The sequence below is a fragment of the Onychostoma macrolepis genome, chromosome 13 (assembly GCF_012432095.1).
Source record: "Onychostoma macrolepis isolate SWU-2019 chromosome 13, ASM1243209v1, whole genome shotgun sequence".
Classification (NCBI taxonomy): domain Eukaryota; kingdom Metazoa; phylum Chordata; class Actinopteri; order Cypriniformes; family Cyprinidae; genus Onychostoma; species Onychostoma macrolepis.
In genome coordinates, this window is record NC_081167.1 from 8,402,068 (window position 1) to 8,423,758 (window position 21,691).

At 36.1% G+C, this 21,691-nt stretch overlaps 2 protein-coding genes across 4 annotated transcripts in view; one reads left to right on the plus strand and one right to left on the minus strand.

Moving 5' to 3' along the window:
- Positions 1–20: 20 nt before the first annotated feature.
- Positions 21–8,660, minus strand: hells (helicase, lymphoid specific). Of its 3 annotated transcripts, none has more exons than XM_058795564.1 (23): positions 8,503–8,660; positions 7,411–7,508; positions 7,220–7,323; positions 6,889–7,011; positions 6,527–6,580; positions 6,404–6,428; positions 6,216–6,277; positions 6,099–6,137; positions 5,179–5,403; positions 4,782–4,964; positions 4,520–4,663; positions 3,882–4,078; positions 3,670–3,766; positions 3,368–3,529; positions 2,747–2,898; positions 2,512–2,656; positions 2,334–2,417; positions 1,724–1,843; positions 1,507–1,623; positions 1,068–1,227; positions 840–936; positions 648–724; positions 21–522 (listed from the first exon to the last, which is right to left on the minus strand). In XM_058795564.1, exons 2-23 carry the CDS (start codon positions 7,427–7,429, stop codon positions 431–433), a joined length of 2,478 nt encoding a protein of 825 aa, XP_058651547.1. In that variant the 5' UTR covers positions 7,430–7,508; positions 8,503–8,660; the 3' UTR covers positions 21–430. The 3 variants fall into 3 exon arrangements, with proteins under 3 accessions (XP_058651547.1, XP_058651545.1, XP_058651546.1); XM_058795562.1 differs by lacking the exon at positions 8,503–8,660 and adding an exon at positions 7,590–7,908; XM_058795563.1 differs by lacking the exon at positions 8,503–8,660 and adding an exon at positions 7,594–7,907.
- A 9,855-nt stretch (positions 8,661–18,515) lies between these two features.
- The window catches only part of si:ch211-250c4.3 (uncharacterized protein LOC100535981 homolog), a 31,424-nt gene continuing 28,248 nt past the window's right edge, over positions 18,516–21,691 (plus strand). The window contains exon 1 of the mRNA XM_058796153.1: positions 18,516–18,895. Within this exon, the coding sequence (XP_058652136.1) occupies positions 18,817–18,895 (79 nt within the window). The 5' untranslated portion in view covers positions 18,516–18,816. The remainder of the gene's footprint in view (positions 18,896–21,691) is intronic.

Genomic DNA, 21,691 nt, shown 5'->3' on the forward strand with positions numbered 1-21,691 from the left:
TTTAAATAAAACATCACATGCTGTATACAAAATATTTATTATGGTTTGAAAACATGAAATATAAAACAAGAATGTTCGCTCTACGTTTTCTAGAAGGTGAAAGTGCGTTAAAGCAATATACTTGTGCAATTCCTATTCAGTCAACTACATATGAAAATGTACAACAGTATTTACAAAGTAGCCAAAATGTGGGATTGTGTTTTTTTTTTGTGCTAATCCCAAAACAAAAGTTGACATGTCACGAAAAAAAAAAAAAAGACATGTTAAATCAGCTAAAACTCATAACCAAGGATGGACTTATTAAAAGGAGCAGTGGTTGGACATAAAAGTCTAAAATACAAAAGATCTCAATCCGAGTAGAACCAGCAGTTACAGTTGCTTGATCAGTTTAGGCACTTTGGCCTAATGCAGATTTCAAGTGTCAGTACTCTTAGGACAGACTGATGTCACTATTGTCATCTTTGGTCTCGATAACTTTAAACACCCCATCCTTCTCCCGTTTAACACGCTTCTTGGCTTGATCTGAAAAAGGAAGATTTGATTCACATGAGGGGCATTAAAATGTCAAAGAATTACCATGAAAATCAATATGCAGTGGAATCTACAAACATTACAAAACATTCAGATCTGAGACAAAGGACACTTACTCATTAAATCACTACGGTCCAGCAGGATCTCCAGATCTTTGTCACTGATGACCTTTCCTTTAGTGCCTTTCACTGCCCTGTAACAGCATGAATAACATCAGGACAGTCATTGTGATGCAACTTACTAGGAGTTTAGCAATACTTTGTGATGGATTAAAAGTCTTGTGACAGTGGAGATATGAAAATATGTACCCGTCATAATCTCTGGACTTCAGCAGTTCCACAAGCTCATTTACATCCACACAGCTCTTGGTCTGTTTGAGCTCCGCTTTAGAACCTTTAAACTTGTCTAAAAGGACAAATATAAGGGGAAAAATCAAAAGAGAGTCACAGCAAAAAAAAGTATATCTTAAAAAAAATTGATTAATCTCATTAAATCCAAAGGTTGGTAATGCGGCATTTTCTGCAACCGCTACATACTTTTGTGAATGACCATCTTCTCTAGCTTTCTCTTGGCAGAGGCTCTCTCCAGGATCTTCTCATCAATGGTGTTGGCGGTAATGAGGCGGTAAACCATCACGGGCTTCGTTTGCCCAATTCTGTGACACCGATCCTGTGCCTGCAAATCTGCCTGAGGATTCTGAAGATGAAATTCATAAAACATATGCTGATAATGAGGCCTTTCATTCAAATCAAAATTAAAGAATAGATGCTTTATCCAACTATTCATTTTGCTTTTAAAGCGGCCTCAATTAATTAAATCAAAATGAGGGATCAATTTACAACAACATGACCATGATTTAACTAAAATGATGTAACAAAATCTTAATTTCATGGCCATAATAAATATTTTTTTTGTCTGCATGTCATGTGCTCCATACAAGTCACATATGAACAGGTTGCACAACTAAATTCATACCCAGTCACTGTCAAATATGATGACCGTGTCGGCAGCTGTGAGGTTGATCCCAAGACCACCAGCTCGAGTGCTCAGGAGGAAAAGGAATACCTCTGGATCAGAAGAAAACTTCTTCATCTGCATGAAAAAAAAAAAAAAAAAATCAATTGTCAAATAAAACCAACTCACTAGCTGTAAAATAATGGCAATTTGCATTAACCAACAAACTGCAGCTCACATTCTCATCTCGGTCTGTGTAGCTCATTGACCCATCCAGTCGGCTGTACTCATAATCGCGGAGATAACAATAATCCATCAGAATGTCTAATATGGAGGTCATCTGGCTGAAAATCAGCACCTGTTTAAAAAAAAAAAAAAAAAGTGGATGAAATTAAAGATTCCTTTTTTTTCCCCCAGAAAGATGCATTAAATTGACACAATCCTGAAAAAAACCATCAAGTTTTCCACAAAAATATTAAGCAGCTGTTTTTAATAAGTAATGTTTCTTGAGCCAGCAAATCAGCATGATTTCTGAAGGATCATGTGACACTGAAGACTGAAGTAATGATGCTGGAAATTCAGCTTTGCATCACAGGAATCACAATATTACTGTTTCTTGTATTTTTGATCAAATAAATGCATCCTTGGTGAGCATAAGAGACTGTTTTCTGTCAAAAACATTCAAATTCTTTCAGCATATTGTTCAGCCCTAAACATAATTGTACATACAGAAATTTTAAAGGCAGTTAAATGTGTGCAAAATTGGCTTATAACCACAGTGGTGTTTGACACTGACTGATAGAGCGGTTAATCATTAAAATATATGCATGAGAGATTGTGAACTTTACCTTGTGCCCTCTTTTCTTCAGTTCAGGAAGCATTCGGTCCAGGATAAGAAATTTCCCTGATGCTTCCACTAACTGCTCATCAATCTGCAACATTGAGATGATTATTGCATTCGTTCTGTTGCCAATACCTTCATATCAGATCAGATCTTTCCAACTCATGCAGTTATGTGTGAAGTACCTTAAATTCTCCAGTGGCGGGGTCCAGAGGATACTCTATCAAGTAAGCATGGTTGCAGCACCTCTTCAGCAGCATCAGTATGTTTTGCAGTTTCAAGTTGACTTGAGCATCAACTGGCATGGAAACATCCACCACTGGGCTGGAGCTAAGGAGAGAGTAATCATGTCACGTCAAAAAGCTCACAGACAAGTTCAAAGCAGAGGCTAAACTGGTAAATACAACAAGAGAGACAGACCTTGCCTGACTTTCCATCTCTTTCCGAACCTTCTCTAGGTATTTCTCAAGATTTTTCACAGAGTCTGTGTTTGACTCATAATAGTTCACCACCTTCCTGGTCCTGCGCTTTGGTCGGCCACTGGATGTTAGCGCCACTTGTGCAGAATCATCCTTAAGAAAGTGTCAAAAAAAGATGTTATTAATAACGAATAAATACTTCAAGCACACTCCTCCTGCTATAACTTTAATATCCTGTTCACACAAAGACAAATATTCAGCATGATAAACATTTTGATTAGAATGAACAGAATGAATCTGTTCTTTTGGCCGTTAACGCATCTTGTATTTGGTGCTATTTGATGAACACCAGAGCTGATACAAAAACCTGAACAGCTGTAAATACTAAATGTTGGTCTTTCTTCTGCATGACAAGCAGGTGTAAAGCAGAAAATGAAAGTTGCATAGCACTTTATGTACCACAGTAACTGCGGCTTTTCTTTTCCATCGGTGCAACATACTGGCATAAAGTGCCTTTACATATTCATTCAGCCCATCTGCCGTTTCCACATGCATTGATCCTAACAGAATTTTTATGCAAAACATTTGTGTTGGTACAAATAGGCCACTGCGTAAAACTCACCTTCTCCTGACCCAGCAGCTTTGCTATGGTCTTGTTAACAATGGCCATGTAAAAGGCCTCCTGTTTGTTGGTGAGGGGTGCATACACTACGATCTCTTTCTTAGGTGGAACCTCCAGTGTGACATCTGACTTCAATCTTCTCAGAAGAAAGGGTGTGAGAATCTGAAAACATTAAAATGCCATTAAAACCAAAAGCAAAGAAGTTAAGAACAGAACAAATGCATAATACTCAGCCTATAAAGACCATTTAAGATGTACATTTTGGACAATGTCTACAAAACATTGTCATGTCGTGAAGATACCTGATGAAGCATGTGAAGGATATTCTGCTCGCGCTCATTAGCCACAATGTTTTCTGCATCTGAAGTGATGGTGCTAATGTCAAACCACGATTCAAAACTGAGGGGAAGGAAAAAAAAAAAAAAAAATCAACTTTTGAATTTTGAGTCAAGAAAATCTTCTGTTCTTAAGACAAAATCAGTATAGTGAACTCCCTTTGCATGTGCCTTCTTACCTCTTCAGGTCATCAAACACATCCGGGAGGAGGAAGTTGAGGAGAGACCACAGTTCGGACAGGTTATTCTGCAGGGGGGTTCCTGTCAGCAGCAGTTTGTTGTCAGCCATCAGCATCTTTAGTTCTTGCACCAGCCGGCAGTTCAAGTTTTTAATCCTATGGCCCTCATCCACAATCATATAGTTCCAGTGGAAACGCTGAGGAGACAAAAAGGACAACATTCATGCACTTCAAAACTTGCTTTGGGCTTATCGGTAGGGCTGGGTATCGTTAAAAATAAACAAATAAATAAATAAAAGTCAAAATATTGATACCGATACCTTGACTTTGATATCGGTTCCTGAACGATACTTTTTTTTTTTTGATATTACATTACATTATTTTAATAAGAAAAAAAAAAGGTTTCATTTTTTCAGCTTCTTGACGTTTATACAGACTCAAAGACTCCTGAGCCACTGCACAAAGGAAGAATATTTAACCAACACAATAAATCAGTGCAAATAATTTTAATAAAGCTCAAATAGTTTTCAGTTTACAGATCTGTTAGGCTACGTTTACACTAGTGCATGTTTGTTTTAAAACGCATAGCTCAGACAAAATCATCATTTCTATTCATTTTCCACTAATTTACTGTTTACCTGTAGAAGCTTTCTGTCTCTCATGGCTATTTCAAAGGATGTAACAACAACAGGGCACATTCTGAAAGGACCCTGAGCCTGACGGATCTTCTTCACCAGGTCCATCCTCTCTTTTTGTGGACCATGATACAGCAGGACAGACACCTTAATACACAGAGAGCAAGAACAAAAATCAGTCAATTAAGAGAAACCTTTCAAACTGTTGGAAATTGTCTTAAAGCATTCATATCAATAAAGATGAACAACAGTTATTGTTTCACACCTCTGGTGTGAAGCGCTTAAATTCTGAGATCCAGTTTGGAAGAGTGGACAAAGGAGCCACAACTAGGAAGGGCCCAAGGACCTTCTTCTCAACCATCATCGCAATATGGGCGATGCACTGTATGGTTTTCCCAAGACCCATCTCATCAGCCAGGATACCATTGATACCATTCTCCCACAGCATCTGCAAAGCAGACATGCCCATTCATTAGCTTCACACAACATCCTTGATTTGCAACTCGCATGTATAAAAGCATAAGACAGATGGGTGTCTGCTTATTAGGCAGATCAGAACATGCACACAACATTAAGAAAACAGAATCCAGCTCTAATTCCAGACAACGGAGAATAAATATACTGCCCTCTGCTGGTCATGCGTTTATTTAGATCTCACTCACCCTGAGCCACTCTATGCCTTCCACCTGGTACCACCTCATCACACCCCCGGTGAAGAGTTTGGGCTGCTGTGCAGGCACAGGTTGGCCATTCACGGTTCTCTCTGGATCCAGCATCTGCTTACTATTTTCCCGCAAAGTCTCAGACAGTCGGCCTTTAATATCGGAGTTGGTGTCGCTCATCTTCTCTATATCCTCAGCTTCCAGTTTTACTGATGATTGAGCCTCCTTCAGAAAAGATTTCAAAACAAGTATTAAGACAATAATTACATTATTAAATATTATAACAATAACCTGTAATTTAAAATATTGTTAAAGGGATAGTCAGCCAAAAATGAAAATTCTGGCATTAATTACTCACCCTCATGTCGTTCCAAACCTTTGTTCATCTTCGGAACACAAATCAAGATATTTCTGATGAAATCCGAGAGCTTTCTGACCCTGACTAAAGTTGTTATTTTTGTTTTCTTTGCACACAAAAAGTATTCTCGTAGCTTCATAAAATTATGGTTGAACCACTGATGTCACATGGACTATTTTAACGATGTCCTTCCTAAGTTTCTGGGTCTTGAACGTGGTAGTTTCGTTGCTGTCTATGGAGGGTCAGAAAGCTCTCCGATTTCATCTAAAACAACTTAATTTGTGTTCTGAAGATGAACGAAGGTCTTACAGGTTTGGAACGACATGAGGGCGAGTAATTAACAACAGAATTTTTATTTTTGGGTACAAGACTACAAAGGGAACTATCCCTTTAACTACTCCTAGTGTAGGTTGTATATGGCTGCCAAGAAATGTAGCAACTTGGCATTAATACAGAACGCGAGCTCTCAGGTGTTTTATTGGCATTTTATAACACTGCCAATGCAGATAATACTGATTTCACAATGTCTGAAAGCACAATAAACAAAGTATAAAACCTTTACCTCTTCCAATTTAGGTTTTTTGGCTTTTGACAGAATTTCCTAAAAGAGAAAAATCCACATCAGTAAAAACTGAAAAATTAATTTGTCATTAAAAAACAAGCTAAATTGAAGGCTCACCTCTTTGGTCATAACATCTGCGATTTTGTAATCATCTTCCCTTTCACGCTTCTTTCTTTCAACTTCACACACACACACACACACACAAAAAGGTCAGTATAATTGATTGCACATCAGACTTCTTACTTTTTTATTTTAATAGAACAGGATCGTAATTAATACCCCTTATTAAAATCTGTGAATCCTACCTTTTACAGTCTTTTTATCATTTCCCTGTGGAAAATAATACAACAAGAAATTTGAGAATGACAACTCTTATCCATATTTGTCTACATGAAGAAAAATGTGATAAAGTATGAACACAAACTTACCTTTTGCTTCTGACTAGCAGCTTTCTTTTCCAGTCTCTCTTTTTTAATTTTTTCCTGTATTTAAAAAAAAATACATTTTAAATCAAAATATAATTGTCAAGTACTTCACAAGCACAATTATGATGGTAATAATGCAGCTGATATTGATGCTGCAACTGTCTATCACTAAGAACTTGACAGAATCATTCGATTTTGGCAGCATTTGATTGGCTCCTTCACACCCCTCTGCCCACAAACATCTGCTTCCGTTACACTTCACCAGGTTACAATTCATATCAAATGAAAACATTCAAGAAAGATTTACATCCGGAAACAGTAAACCTAGTGTGACAGCTCTTTCCTGTCTTTCAAACATAACTCACATCTTGCTGCTGCTGTTCCATCTTTGTGAGCAGAAACTTTGAGTAAATGTTGCTTTTCTCCAAAAGGTGCTGAAGTCGCCTGAAACGCATTTCTTGAGACTCTTTCTCCCGCGACTGTCTGGCCTGTTAAAACAGCATTCAGTATTAATAAAGTGAATCCCAGACTCCATAATTTATAAAAATATAAAGACTTTTGCAAAAAAGGGCAACGAGGAGACTCAAGGTTCCCACACGTTAACAAAAATAATTTCTAATACTTTTACAGGGATTGCATACATAAAGACAATGATGTTTTGCCTTATGGTTTTCCATGTGTGTGAGAAAGCAGTACCTCTTCCATCATTTCTCTTTCTTTCTTCTCTCCCTCCTCCACTAAATGCTTCTCCTCCTCCTCCATCTCTTTTGTAATGACAATCTCTCCATGCTGGCTTTTTTCTGTAGTATGCAGAAGATTAAACTGAAGGTTGCATGGACTTGCACAGGCAGGTCTGCCATCATGTACTGTGAATACTTTTGACCTACCAATAGAGGTCTCCTCCATAGCAGTACCTTCTGGTTCTTCAGATTCGTTGGGTTTGGGGCAGTGAGGAGAAACACTGCGTGTCTCTTCTTTTACAATGCTGCAACATGTGAACATGAAGTCAATAGAAGCATACGGCTCTGCCAGCTCTTCATACCTAATACACAATAAATACACTTACCTACTCATTTCTGCTGCGTTCTGGGTAACGTTAAACCGACTGTTGAATTAAACGCTTTTGTGTACGTCTCTCACACCTTATCAAACGTCTGCAGTGCAGCTTAGTATAATGCAAAAATGTCTAACTAATGACCCAATCAGCTATGTTAACACAGAACAAAGCCCTAGCGTTACACAACAAACACGCAAGCGTTTTGTAACAGCAGAACGGAACGGAATGCAAATAGCATAAATGCACTCGAAAGGAGAATATTTTTTTACAAAAATATAAAATTATACAACCGCTCTCCTAAAAGCTGAGGTCCAGTCACGCTGCCGGCAGATACACCAACGCGCCTCTAACGTGAAGCTTCGCTGCAGAGCGCGAGGCGTTTCGCGCCACTGTGGACGAAACCATTACAGCGCACATTTGGAGGGGCGCACGTCTAACTCTGCTTGTTTAATTATTCGCTTTATTGCAGTAATATATAAACATATTGATTAAGACCGTGAAATAACAATGTTTTAAAACAATGAAGGCTTCTTCTCGCAAAAAACTTTGTAAACAAGTCGAAAAGTTTGAGACGTATTAACATCCACACCTTATACTATGGTGCGTATGCAAACTGCCTAGTTGATATTTCCCGCGAAAGTACAGTTCATTCAGTGCAACAAAGAGGAGTGTGTAAAAGGATCAGAGGTTTGTTTGATCTTTCCGCCATGTACACACACACACACACACACACACACAGAGAGAGAGAGAGAGAGAGAGAGAGAGATTTTTTAGGGCTCTTGAGTCTTAACACCCTAAAGATAATTAGCATTTTCAATATATGGGGTAACTGGATAACTTGCATTTTACTTTGCGTTTCAGGAACAGAGTGGCTTCAGATTCGCCGAACAAAGAGTGAAAATCTCCGAAAATGTCCACAAACCTTATTTTACTTTAAGAAGTTCCTGAGGCGGCTCATGTCGTGAACATCTCTGTTGGAGGTGAAAACTCAAACCTGTAGTACAAACAAGATGCAACAAAATAGTAAAGTAGAAAAATAGCAAGAGCGCGATGAACTGAGTCACGTGGATCACGTTATGTCAGGTCTCGCGTAAATGTATATAACGAGAGCATGACAAAGTATTAATCCTCCCTTAAATTGTATGATATTTCAACTTAGTGCTGACTTGACGCATGGTCACAAAATTAGCTTATCCAATCAAAATCATAATTAAGAGTTAGGAATTTTATTTATTTATTTATTTTTTTTAATGAAGCTTCCAGTGCATACATATATAGATGCAAAAATAAGACACAAAAATACAATTACAAAAAAAAAAAAACAAGTATAAAGACTTGTCAGAGTCGACATATTTACAGTTTAGTGGATATGAATAAGTAAAATATATTTGTAAAATATAGCACTAAAAGTGGAGTAAGAAGGGCACTGAGAGATGGTTATAAATAATGGACATCATATGTCTGAATGCTATGATCTGAATTAACCACAAGATGTCAGCAGAGAGTTGCTTATCTGTATTTATTTGGTTCATATTACTAGTGGAGTTCAGATTAGGTGAGCCTGGCTCTGCTATTGGCTACTGAACCTATGTATGTGTATTGTCTACACTTCTCATCTGTATTATTTGCAGGGTTAATTCTTTTATTGCCTATTAACACTACTTCTCACAACAGTTTTAATTCAGGCATCATTTGAAGACTGTGCTTTACAATGTGTACTATTTGGATAATAAACATAAACTTTATTCATTAGGTTAAATAATAATTTAAAAACATCTCCTGTCTTAGTGATCAATGACTATAATTGAGCTTTGCTGAAAAACATGTCAGCTCATGCATTATAGCCTTTAATTTGATTTCGAGGGCACACTCAGTGGATTCTGAGCATAAGCCAACAGTAGTGAAACAAAGGTGGCTCTGAAATTCTTCACGCTTGATAAGAGCAGATCCATTTACAAAACAGCTTTTCGTCAAAGGACAGGACTCCCTCCTGCGCACTGTCCCAGAGCAGTCTTATCTTTCCTTTGGGAGAGTGTGTGCTCTGCGTCACGCGTCTGCTCAGCGATTCTTCGGCCTTCCTTCCTTTCTTCCATCTTGAAGAATGAACTGCTGCAGATGCCACAGGAGCCTGAGGCCAGATCTGCCCAAATTATGCTTGAAATCCAATAGCCCCGCATCCAGTAATGGAAAAGAATGTGTATGGGATGGTTTTCATCCATTCAGGTCATTGTAAAATGTAAAAGACATAAAATAAATTACCTCAGGCCTGTGACTTTTAATCAATTTACATTACTAGTCTATATTAACAGAAATCACTTCACAACAAAGTCTAATTGTGTAGCATTACTTAATGCATTAGCTAACATGAACTAACAACGAGCAGTCTATTTTTATACTTATTAATCTTTGTTGTTTGTTAATATTTACAGAGATAATCCAAGATTAATAAAATGCTGTATAGTTCATTGTTTGTTCATGTTAATTATAATGAAACCTTGTTCACTTTAAAGTGTTTTTGAAAAAATCTGAAAAATCATCTTTATTAAGAATGCAAATCAAGAAAGTCTTTGGTGAGATAACCGTTTTTTAAGTTTTTTTGTGATGATATTGACCTAACCAAAGACAGATAAGATGTTCTATAAATAAAACTTAATTCAATAACTTAATATTTCAATACCTCAGTGCTGAAAATTCAATATTCACTGACCAAACACCACATGATTTATATATTTTGGTGTAACAGTGTTGGAATATGTCTATGTTCACCTTAGCAAATGATTGACTTAAATGTGCAGGAGGGGCGATAACCAAACAATGGAGTGTAAGAGGAGACTTTCGACTAGAAATTCTTTCATACTAACATGTATCGGTTGAAAAATGATGCTCATACGTGTGCATGGTGTGTTAAGTTGGAGTAGTGGGATACATCCGGGTTATCAGGAAGGTTATCATGGACAGCTGGCTGCCTGTAAACATATGGAAAAGACCTATTAACCCATTTCCTCCATTGCAGCTCTCCGTCTGTAAGTTTAGACTTTTAAGTGTGCCACATTATGTTACTCTTCGCTCACTGACATTTGTAATTATGACCTGTAATGTAATATTCATTATTCCTAAAAGAAGAGTTCACTCAAAAATGGGAATTTTCTTTTTTTCTTTTTTATTATTACTTATCACCTTCCTCATCCTCCATCCTCTAATTTTTGTTATCAATACTATTGTTTTTTTTTTTTGCTATTGTCATGTCTGTTGTATTTTCTTTTATTTATATACTTCTACCCCCAACACCCAGTCACACTTACACAAACACACACACACACACACACACTTACACAAATCATGTTGGCTGTCATGTAAGTTTTGTTGACCTTGGTTATTTTGTATTTGATTTGTTAACTGTAAATAGTGTTTGTTTGCATAATAAAAAAAAAAAGGAATGAAAAAAAAGGGAATTTTCTGAAAATGTAATCACCCCTATAGGACATTCAAAATGTACGTGAGTTTGTTTGTTCAGCTGAAAGGATTTGAAGAAATGTAGCATTACGTGACTTGCTCAGCAATGGATCCTCTGCAGTGAATGGGTGCCGTCAGAATGAGAGTCCAAACAGCTGATAAAAACATCACAATAATCCACACGACTCCAGTCCATCAATTAATGTCTTATGAAGTGAAAAGCTGTGTGTTTGTAAGAAACAAATCCATTATTAAAACATTTTTAACTTCAAACCATAGTTTCCAGCTAAAATAGCCTACGAGTCATCTATCCATAAGTGTTTTCTCCAGTAAAAAAAGAGTTGCACAAAAATATGCACAGATCAAATGCTATTTACACACGAAAACAGTCCAGAAATGGTTTAAAGTTAAAAATGAATTGCTTGTGGATTATTGTGATGTTTTTATCAGCTGTTTGGACTCTCATTCTGACGGCACCCATTCACTGTAGAGGATCCATTGCTGAGCAAGTGATTAATTTCTCCAAATCTTTATTGCTGTTTGAAGAGGTGTTGGCCTACTGTTAGTCCACTTTGTTCCCTGTCTTCATTTTTCTACTCCGTAGCGCCTCCATTGTCCTCTGCCCACATTGTTCTTCATCTTGTGGCCACAGTGAAGGAGTTCGCATGAGGGAACTTGTCTGAGTCTTTGTCGCAAACACTTCAAGGTTTCCTGTGCTCATCATAAATCACTTTGCTTAAAGACCGGCTTTATTGTCTTCTTGTTCAAGATAAATATAGGTTTATTCACTGTTTAAGAGATCAAATGACAATGCATAAGACACGTGTTGATGCTTGAGGATCACACAGGTGTAGCCAGGGATGTCATCATTTTAAATGTGCAAAGACAGCAAGGAGATTTTCAGATAGAAGAGATATTTTTATTTCTCCTGTCTTTGTTTTGTGAATGGGAGATTGGAAAAACAGCTGCTCCTACCTCATTCATATTCTGTGCTGTTGCCAACAAGGCTCAGCTTGTTACCTGATAAAAACTTAACAAGTCCTGACAAACAGATGTTAATAGTAAGAACATTTACCCATCAAATAAAGACCCCCATGAAATCAAAACTGGAGTTTTGAGATCTAATCCAGTTCCCCTCGGAAAGTTGACCAAACAAAGTTTTAAAAGTATTTTTAAAATGTTAAAATTATCTATTAAGTTATTGGTGCCTTTTTGCCAATTAGTTCTAATATTTTAAAGTATATTTTTTATTTGTTTAATATTTATTTGTTTATTTTTTATAGGAATAGGTAGAAAGTGGCACTGTCTCTGTCTAATTTCATTGTGTGGAAAAGAGCAGCTTGGACATTTTCTTTTGTGTCCCACTAAAGAAAGAAAGTCATACAGGTTTGGAACGACATGAGGGTACAAAAAGCAAGGATGAAAATCATGATTATGATTATCTTTTTTAATCAAACACGTTTTCAGCATTTCCTCAGCTTTTAACAGAGACTTCTCAGTTTGGGGAGAGTCTGTTTTTCTGTTTTTCAGTGATGCACCCTGGAATGTAGAATTTCATGACATGTGAAAGGTTTGGAAAACCTAATATGTTTTCACCCAGTCAAACACCATCAGAAAGGCATGCAGTCACATTTATTAAAAGTGCTCAGTGTTACTTAGGATAACATGAAGACTAATTTAATAACTAAGGTCACAGATATCTGACAGAGTGTGTGAAGCCCCCACTCCGTCCAAGTCTGACCCAGTTCCTGCAATACTCATGTAAACACTGGCCTAAAGAAAAGTCAACACCTCTGTACGGAGGAAAAGCCAAATGTAATCATTTGTGATTTAGGATGGCAGAAACACTGATAGCTCACATGTTTTTCTTAGGAAAAAAACATCAAAACAACTATATTCCCGATCACACACAGTGTTAGGTTTCTGGAAGTAAATTACTACTAATTTGGTTATTCTTGGTTTAGGCAACATCCACTTCTCTTTAATGTCAAGCACTTACACACAAATTGGACTGATCTGAGCAGTTGATAATCACATATAAACGGATGCCTACCAACAAAATAATAAAAAGGAAAACCCAAAATCTGGTAAACAAATCTCCAAAGAAGAAAAATACATCCTCTGAAGGACATGTCACTCGGTGTAGGAAAAATCCATTTTCAACTGATGCCCGCTTTTCATTTGATGTCTTTGTTGCACGGTCCTCAATTTGCGGAAATGAGATTAGGGAAAATGTTTGGGGAGTTTTGGGAAAATAGTGTTTGGGGTGTGACGGGGGGTCCGTCCGGCTTCACTGCAGCTGTAGGCTGAAAATACATTGCTCTGTCTGATCTCATCAAGGAAATTATGATTTTAGATCATGTGACAGAATATCAAACACAAGGTGCTCTGGGGCTTGGTGACTGCAGGCTGTACGAATGTTGTTGTGGAACGTATCTCTGGTTTTCATCAGTACCGCAGGGAACACCTGAACCTGAACCATCAAAACCATCTGATATAAGACTAGACAAATGGCAGTGTGTCAAACAGAATCAAAATTTGGACATCTGAACCAGATATGCCCTTACTATCAGCAAAGGTATTAATTCAAAAGATCTTTGTACGACTGGAGGCCCATATGGTTCTGCTTACTTCGAATCTGCTTGGACTGTAATATTTAATAAATATGCCAAGATATACAGCTCTCAAGCCATTTATAAACATCTCTGCTTGTTTTGCTCCCCGAGATGTTAGAATCTCAGGAGAATGACGGTCTTATACAGTAATAAACTGCTCTGCTGTTCCCACGAAGCGATGTGAGATGTGCATGATTTGAAGAGAGAGAGATTTGAGATGATTACAATTTATGAGGACAAAATCCCAATTTAATGAAAATATAACACTTAAAAAATAAAATTAGTATTATTTGAGAAAATCAGTAACATGACCAATTCTCATAACTAAATGCGGTAACACTTTAGAATAGGGAACACTTACTCACTATTAACTATGACTTTTCCCTCAATAAATTCCCAATTTGCTGCTTATTAATAGTCAGTAAGGTAGTTGTTAAGTTTAGGTATTGGGTAGGATTAGAGATGTAGAATAAGGCATTGATATATATTTAATTAGTACTAATAAATGGCTAATATTCTAGTAATATGCATGCTAATAAGCAACTGATTACCCTAAATGCTTATTAGCATGCCTATTATTAACATTTTGGCTGTTTATTAGTGCTTATAAAGCACATATTCGGCATGACCATATTATAATCCTTCCCAATACCTAAACTTAACAACTACTTTACTAACTATTAATAAGCAGCAAATTAGGAGTTTATTGAGACAAAAGTCACAGTTAATGGTTTGTTAATAGTGAGAATTGGACCTTAAAAAATTGGAAAAAAAAGTAGTTCATTAAAATTATAAAACTATTTTAAACTTTTTCTTGTCTTGCTATTAAGAGCTATTATATGACGCCATATTAAGAAACCTTATTGACCTTACTGACAAAATTCATTAAAACCATTCATAAAAAATGTAAAAACCATAGCGCTATTTCAATGCATCACAAATAAGTTAAAAGATTAATATTAGTGAAAAACATTAAAACTAAGACAAACTATTTACAAAATTGGACTTTCACTAAATTAAAGTTTCTCGAAAAAGAGAAGTTATCATTTACATATGCAGTTCTGTAGTTTAGCAAAAAGGTACATGCTGAACTGTGAATAGGCTGTATCAAAAGTCACTTATACAACATTTAAAAAATATTAAGGACACAAACATTCATTACAGTCTGTTGAACACAAAAGAAGATATTTTGAAGAATGTGGGTTTTTTTCCACACTAGAAGTCAATGGGGACCAACAACTGTTTGGCTGCCAACATTTTTCAAAAAATGTTATTTTGTGTTCAGCAGAAGAAAGATATCCATACAGGTTTGGAATAACACAAGGGTGAGAAAACGATGACAGAATTAGCATTTCTGGGTGAACTATCCCTTAAAGTTTAGTTTGGTTTGAAGGGGTTTACAGGGTGACTGGACATGTTGAAACAAGAATTAAAGGTGACACTGACCCTCCCCTGTAATTTGTAGCTTGCTCTCCCTACAATTCACTGACCCATTTTCTCTTTCCCCCTGTGATTATTCCAATAATAAGCATAATTCTCTTCTGAAACAATGGGCTCACACCTGTATCATGTATCGTCTTGTGATTTTTGCGTAAGGAATCTGGTTTATGAATCAGTGAATCATTGTTAGCGACATCACCAGTGAAGCAAAACCAACAACTAAAGAAAATATTCAATACGTCACTGCCGCAGATCTGGAAATGATTAACTTCTCATACTTTCACATGAAGTTTCATATATCCACCTCTACAGCAAACAAAGGTATGAAAGTTACCAGAAATAAAGAACATATGTTATTTATGTGAATCTATATGGTTCATCTTCTGTTAAAGTTACCAAAACACATGAGAAATTCAGACAGCTGACCACTTGTATATAGAATTTGAAGTGAAATTCAATATTGTTAATTATGGAATGATAACTTAGCATTACCTAATCGCTGTGCCCTTACAGTATTTCTGGCTTTGAAAGGGCTCACCTGTTCACACTTTAGTTTCCATTAGGGAAATCTTACTCCTCTGCATATTTAATCTCCAAATAGATGACGTAACAAGATCACTGTTAAAACATTCCACTCATTTTCTTTTCAGTTCTCATTTACAAACTCTCTCAGAAGTGTTTCTCATGACAGGATTGCTCCTGTACCTCCTTATGAGCCTTTGCGAAACTATGCAAAACACCCGTGAAGCTCCAAAGCAGCATGAAATGTTCCACTACGATGCTTTTCAAAGACAAGAGTTATATAACAATACAAAACGCAGAGCTTCAAATCTGGAGAGATAGATGTCTGCACAATCCAAGACCAACAAAACATTGTAAAAATCACATTGGAGGTTTCCAAGTAAACATACATTTGGCCAACTTTTCCTCATTATTGTACATCCTATCTATGTGTGGTTCCAAAAAACAACCAGATGTGTTTGTGCACAGTCTGCAGGGAACATCTCACTTGTGACTTTCAGAGGAGCGTTCCCATCATAGAACTGTGTGTAGAACTGTTATTATTATTATTAGTCGTAGTAGTAGTATAGTAGTAGTGGTAGTAGTAGTAGTAGTAATTTTATTTTATTTTATTTTATTTTATTTTAATATATTTTAATATATTTAATATATTTGAATGAAAATAGAACACTTCAAAGCAATGTAGTATTATTTAAGATAATCCCCAAAAACGTATTTCTAAAATTTGAAAAGTTACACTGAAAAACGGTAACCGAAAAGTAACATATAAATGAACTAGTATTAAGTCAAAAATATTATTTATTTATTGCTGTATTAACCAAAATATAGGTTAAATCTTGTCCAAATAGCCTATTATACAGTATTTAAATTGTATTTTAAAAAGCTATTTTTTATTATTAACTGAGAAACCCTGGATTATTCGCGCTTAAAAAGTCATTTTGGTTTTGTTGTTGCAGTTGTTTGGGGAACTTTGCATGTGGTCGGGAACTGAAAACAACATATTTACAGTTAAAAGTCAAATTTTGTGTGATAGTTGAAAGCATAACAAAGGTTTCATGCGATCGAGTGGCAACTATGTAATCATATTAAACAGCATTTACAAATCCAGGGAACCTGAGGCTTTCATGCTCTTCATTTGGTTTACAATGAGACTGCATTTGGAGACCTCAGCATTGTCCAGGCCTGTTTGAGGTAATTACCCATTCTTAGCTTCATCTTCTAGCCCAGGGCGATCCTTAACCACTCGATAGTGTCTGTCTCCCCACTAATGTCCTCACCTGTTCTTTACCAAAACAACAGAGAACCAGAATGGCATCAGATGTCAGCAGTGTCAGAAAAACAAACAAACCGTATCTGTCGTCAGAGATATAATTAGGCTGTAATAAACATTAGAAAAAGAAGTAAATGTGACAAATTACTGCATTATTTTTTTCCACAGAACAATGGGACACTTCATCTAATGCTGTGTTACTTTTCAATCTTGCTCTCCCTCCCACGTCTGAACTGAGGAGCGGCTGAGAAAGCCTTGCATTGTGACCGTGAAAGCTGTAGTGTGTGGGTGCGTCTGAATTCCATCTTTTTCAATGAACTGAAATATTTGTACACTTTATTATTAAATAATGAAACACTTATGTGTATCTTGATAAAAGGATACTGGGGTTTAAATGACCATGATTAATATATATGTTTTGAGAGCTGTTTGTTTTTTAAAGTAAATCAGTTGTCTTTCATCTCAATGTCTTTAATATGCCTGAATTTGTTTGTCTGTCAGTGAGAAGATATTATCAATTATCACTTTTTTTTTTCTTTTTTTTTTCTTTAGTATGGTTCTCAAGACAAACTTTAAATGTTGGCTTGGCAAAATCTTGTATAATAGAAGTCCACTTTATACTTTTAAAAAGTGTAATGCTTAAGCTTAACTGAGTATACTATTTTCAGACACTTAATGAAACTGCAATTAAATGAAAATGTATTACAGTATAATTGATGTTACTTTTGAGCCACTTAAAATAGGACATAAGTACATTTTTATATGTAATTTCATGATGACTTCTATTATTATTTAAATATGGTTAAAGAGTAGTTCCGAATGTACTGATAATCATTTATGGTAAACTAAAAATATACTTTAATGTCATTTCTATTGAAACTTGTATGCCATCTATTTAAATATATTTGTAATTAAACATTTGTAATCACAATTTTTTTATGTGCTAGTATGTTAGTAAACACATCAAAATAAGTGTACTTTAAAAATGTCAAAGGATTAGTAAACGTAATGTACTTTAAACTTAAAACTTACAAATTGAAATGATTGCAAAGTGCACTTAAAATTGTACTTAAGTGTGTTAAGAAACAGCGACATGAAAGTGTCTCTCTGTAAGTATGGTTTGGTGGCCATTTATTTCATTATATTATCTGTAAAAACAAAAAATTGAAAGCCCTACAAGTGCACATTTAATACAATTAAATACACATCTTTTCATAACGGTATTTTGGCTAACTTGGCTTTATGTAATTTAAAAAAAGAAGGGAAAAAACAGTGAAAATAAGGCTAAATGTATAAAAAATGAAGTCAGGCTGTTGATTGAGATTCTTTAGGAATTTTGATAGTCCACTATGAGAAAGCTATATGAAAAATTTAAAACGACAGAACAGCCTGAAGGTTTATACTGAGTTTGGTGGATATTGTTTGACTTCAAACCCAAGTTTGTTCAGTGACAGTATGTTGGCTTAAATGAGGTGGATTCCTGAAGGAATGTCTTCTGAGAAGAACTTCTTATTCACTGGCATATGATTGCAAAACACATTTTCCAGCTTCTCCCACTATCTCTCCCTCTCTCTCTCTATGCACACAAAGGTTTTCTCCGAAGTCTTTCCCCTCCCTCCATCTGGCGATCCGTCACCCCTCCTCCAGCTGCTGATGGTCCTGCTGTAGGCAGTCTGCTCGTTCTCCTCAGTGTGAGGACAGCACACGCTCCTTCACAACAGCCTCTGTCTCTCACACACACTCCTGTACTATTCTGACAATATGCTTAAGACTGGATATACTCCAAGCAGCACACCTTTGTGGAGCATTTGAACTATTTGAGCACTTGAGAAGAAAGATCAATCAGCACTAAGGTATGAGGTGTGCTTGAATAAGCCAACAAGGAGGGTTTTCTTCCTCTTGACACTGAAAACTACTGAAGTTTTGGACGTCCACCATGAGTCTTAAGAAGAGGAAACCAAGCATGGTGTTCAGCTGGCACAAGTCTTTCACCATCCTTGCCCCGTGGAGAAAAGGTAAGTGTTGTGACTCAATCTTCTGCTTTGGATGCATGGAGTCATGTTGCTTCACCCGTTTAGCTCTATGCAACACCTGGATGTGCAGCACAGGTAGTAATTTGTCTGGCTGACAAGTTGGAGGATATTTAGAAACCTGTAATTTGAACACTAAGGCGTCATCTGTTTGGTTGAACATGGTCGGGTTATCTTCAAAAACAGTCATTTAACTATCATCAGATGATGAGCTCCACAGGTACTGTAGTTGAGCTGATGTCATTTCAATAAAGTTAGCTCGCAAAGCTGAGCTCATATAGAAAACCCACAAGCTTCAGCCACAAACTTTATCACATATACACAGAATGTTGTTTTTAACTACAGTTGTTAGTGTTGCTTTGGTGTTAACTAGAAAAACATGTGGCAGAGGGGCAGATTTGCATTTAATTAGTAAGAAATTCAAATCAAACGTCAGCTTATTGAGAGACAATTTATGAGCCATTTGTTTTGTTTTATTGTAAAACAGAGCAGCATAAGACTTTATCTTATGCAATTGTAATTATCAATAGACGGATTGTTCAATCAATCAATCAATTGTTTTAAAAATGTATATATATAAGTCTATATATATATATATATATATATATATATATATATATATAATCTCTTTGAAGATTACAAAAATTAATAATTAATTTATAATTAATTATACATTATCAATTCTTCAAATTATCACATTGGTTCCTGCATCTATAAAGCACCAATATATATATATATATATATATGTGTATTTATTTATTTTTTTAATTAGGGAACACATATTCATCATTAACTAAGAGTTTTCCCTCAATAAACTCTTTTTTCTGGTTATTAATAGTAAGTAAAGTAGTTGTTGTTGTAGTTATGTTTAGGTATTTGATAGGGTTAAGGGATCTAGAATATGGTCATGCATTAATATGTGCTTCATAAGTACTAATAAACAGACAATATGCTAGTAATATGCATGCTAATAAGCAACTAGTTAATAGTGAATAGTGTTCCCTAATCTAAAGTGTTACTGTGTTGGGTTGTAACACACACACACACACACACACACACACACACACACACACACACACACACACACACACATTATAAAACATATAACAATGAACAGGATTTCTCATGTGATTGTTTATCTTTTCTACAGACTGAATTAGGTCAATAAGCGGGTTGTGATTCATAATAAATGCCAGTTTAGATGATTAGTATGTGTGTTATAGTGATGGAAGTCAATAGGAGGAGAGTGTCACACAGGTGTTCAACTTCAAGCGAGAGCATCATAAGAAACAGAGTGATATCAGATGTGAATGTTTTAGTGGTGACAGCTTCATGAGCGCGGCTCCTCTCCTCTACTTGAGTTATATTATACGTGACTCATAACTGTAAACAGGCACAGCTGCAGTCAAATTCTTCATGCGTAAGATCAGCCAGTGTGTGAAATCACGGACACATGACTCAGGTAATACGGATGTGAAACTGAGGGACAAGATGAGAGATATCATCATTTTGAAATTGACATTCAGATGATCCGTCACTGTCAGGTTTGTAGTACTTGTACCTTTATTGTGGTCACAAGTGTAAAACTTTAATCTTACTCTCCAAAACAATCATCTGGTTGGTCAGAAATCAGCAATTTCATGGGTATTTTTTCAAAGCAAATTAAGGGAGAAGAGTGGGGTGAGTTTGCCTGAAGGCTTGACTGATGTTACTGCTCCCGTACATTCTTGCCTTATCCTAATGGTGTTAGATAATGAAAGACCAGCCCGTTCAGTTCACATTGATAATGTGCTTCTGGAAAGACTCCTTAGGGTCAAAACCATTGCCTTGCTGGAGCACAGAAAGAGTGCAGGGAAAATGTTCTGGCATTGTGATGAGAGAGAGACAGAGAGGTGTGAGGCACTAAAGGTCTGCTGGCTTTAGATTAGGAAGAAGGGAGAAAAAAGGTGTATGGTGTATTTCGCACTTCATCAAACCTGACATCTGGCTTTTGTCACCTCCTTCAGCAAAGAGCAATTCAGGAGGAAAAAAGAAAAAGGTCAAAGGATTTAACTTTCATTTACAGTCTCATTGGGAAGCATTTAGGTTTGCCCGTAAAAAATGTTTACTATGTATATATATTTAGTAAACATTTTTTACATAATATATACATATTATGTATATACTGTACATAATACATATATTATCATGACTTGAAATAAAATAAACATTGACAACTTTTTGTTTAGTATAATATGAAGCACTAAAATAACAAAAACTAAAATATAGCTGCAAGCAGCGATTACTGGGGTTCAAACACTTTAGGCATTTAAGCACATAAGGAAAAAGACATTGCATATTATTTAGCAAGCCTGAAGCCACCTAAATCAATTATTTAAAAAGTATTTTTGGCAAATCCAAGTGATTTACCTTAGAAATATGATGTTTTTAGATGTTTATGACTGTTATAGCACAGAGCTCCCTGAAACTTTGCATGCTTGTTTAGAATCACCTGTCGCATGTGCTCAGCCGGTTTCGTGAAGTTTTGACTTTTTGTTTAGGCTTTATAGGCTTTTGGGTATATTTGGACACGCTCCTTTTCTAAAGAACCCTGTTATAGCTTCCCAAAAGGTAGATTTCAACATGTTTTTGATAATTATTGACCTAGAGAGTCCAGAGAATTGCACTTTAGTGTTTTTTTCCAGATTGAGTGAAAAACCTAGGACTAGTTCGCAAAAGTAGGTTCACATCTCCTCAATCATTTAAAAAAAACGGTTTGATTGACAGCAGTGGTTCTAGAGG

Excerpts from the sequence above, each read along its gene's own strand:
- hells (XM_058795562.1), bottom strand. Across the intron at positions 6,581-6,888 it reads TGGAACAGCAGCAGCAAGAT|GAAAAAATTAAAAAAGAGAG; the intron begins GTGAGTTATGTT and ends TTTTAAATACAG. Across the intron at positions 6,138-6,215 it reads CAGATGTTATGACCAAAGAG|GAAATTCTGTCAAAAGCCAA; the intron begins GTGAGCCTTCAA and ends TTTCTCTTTTAG.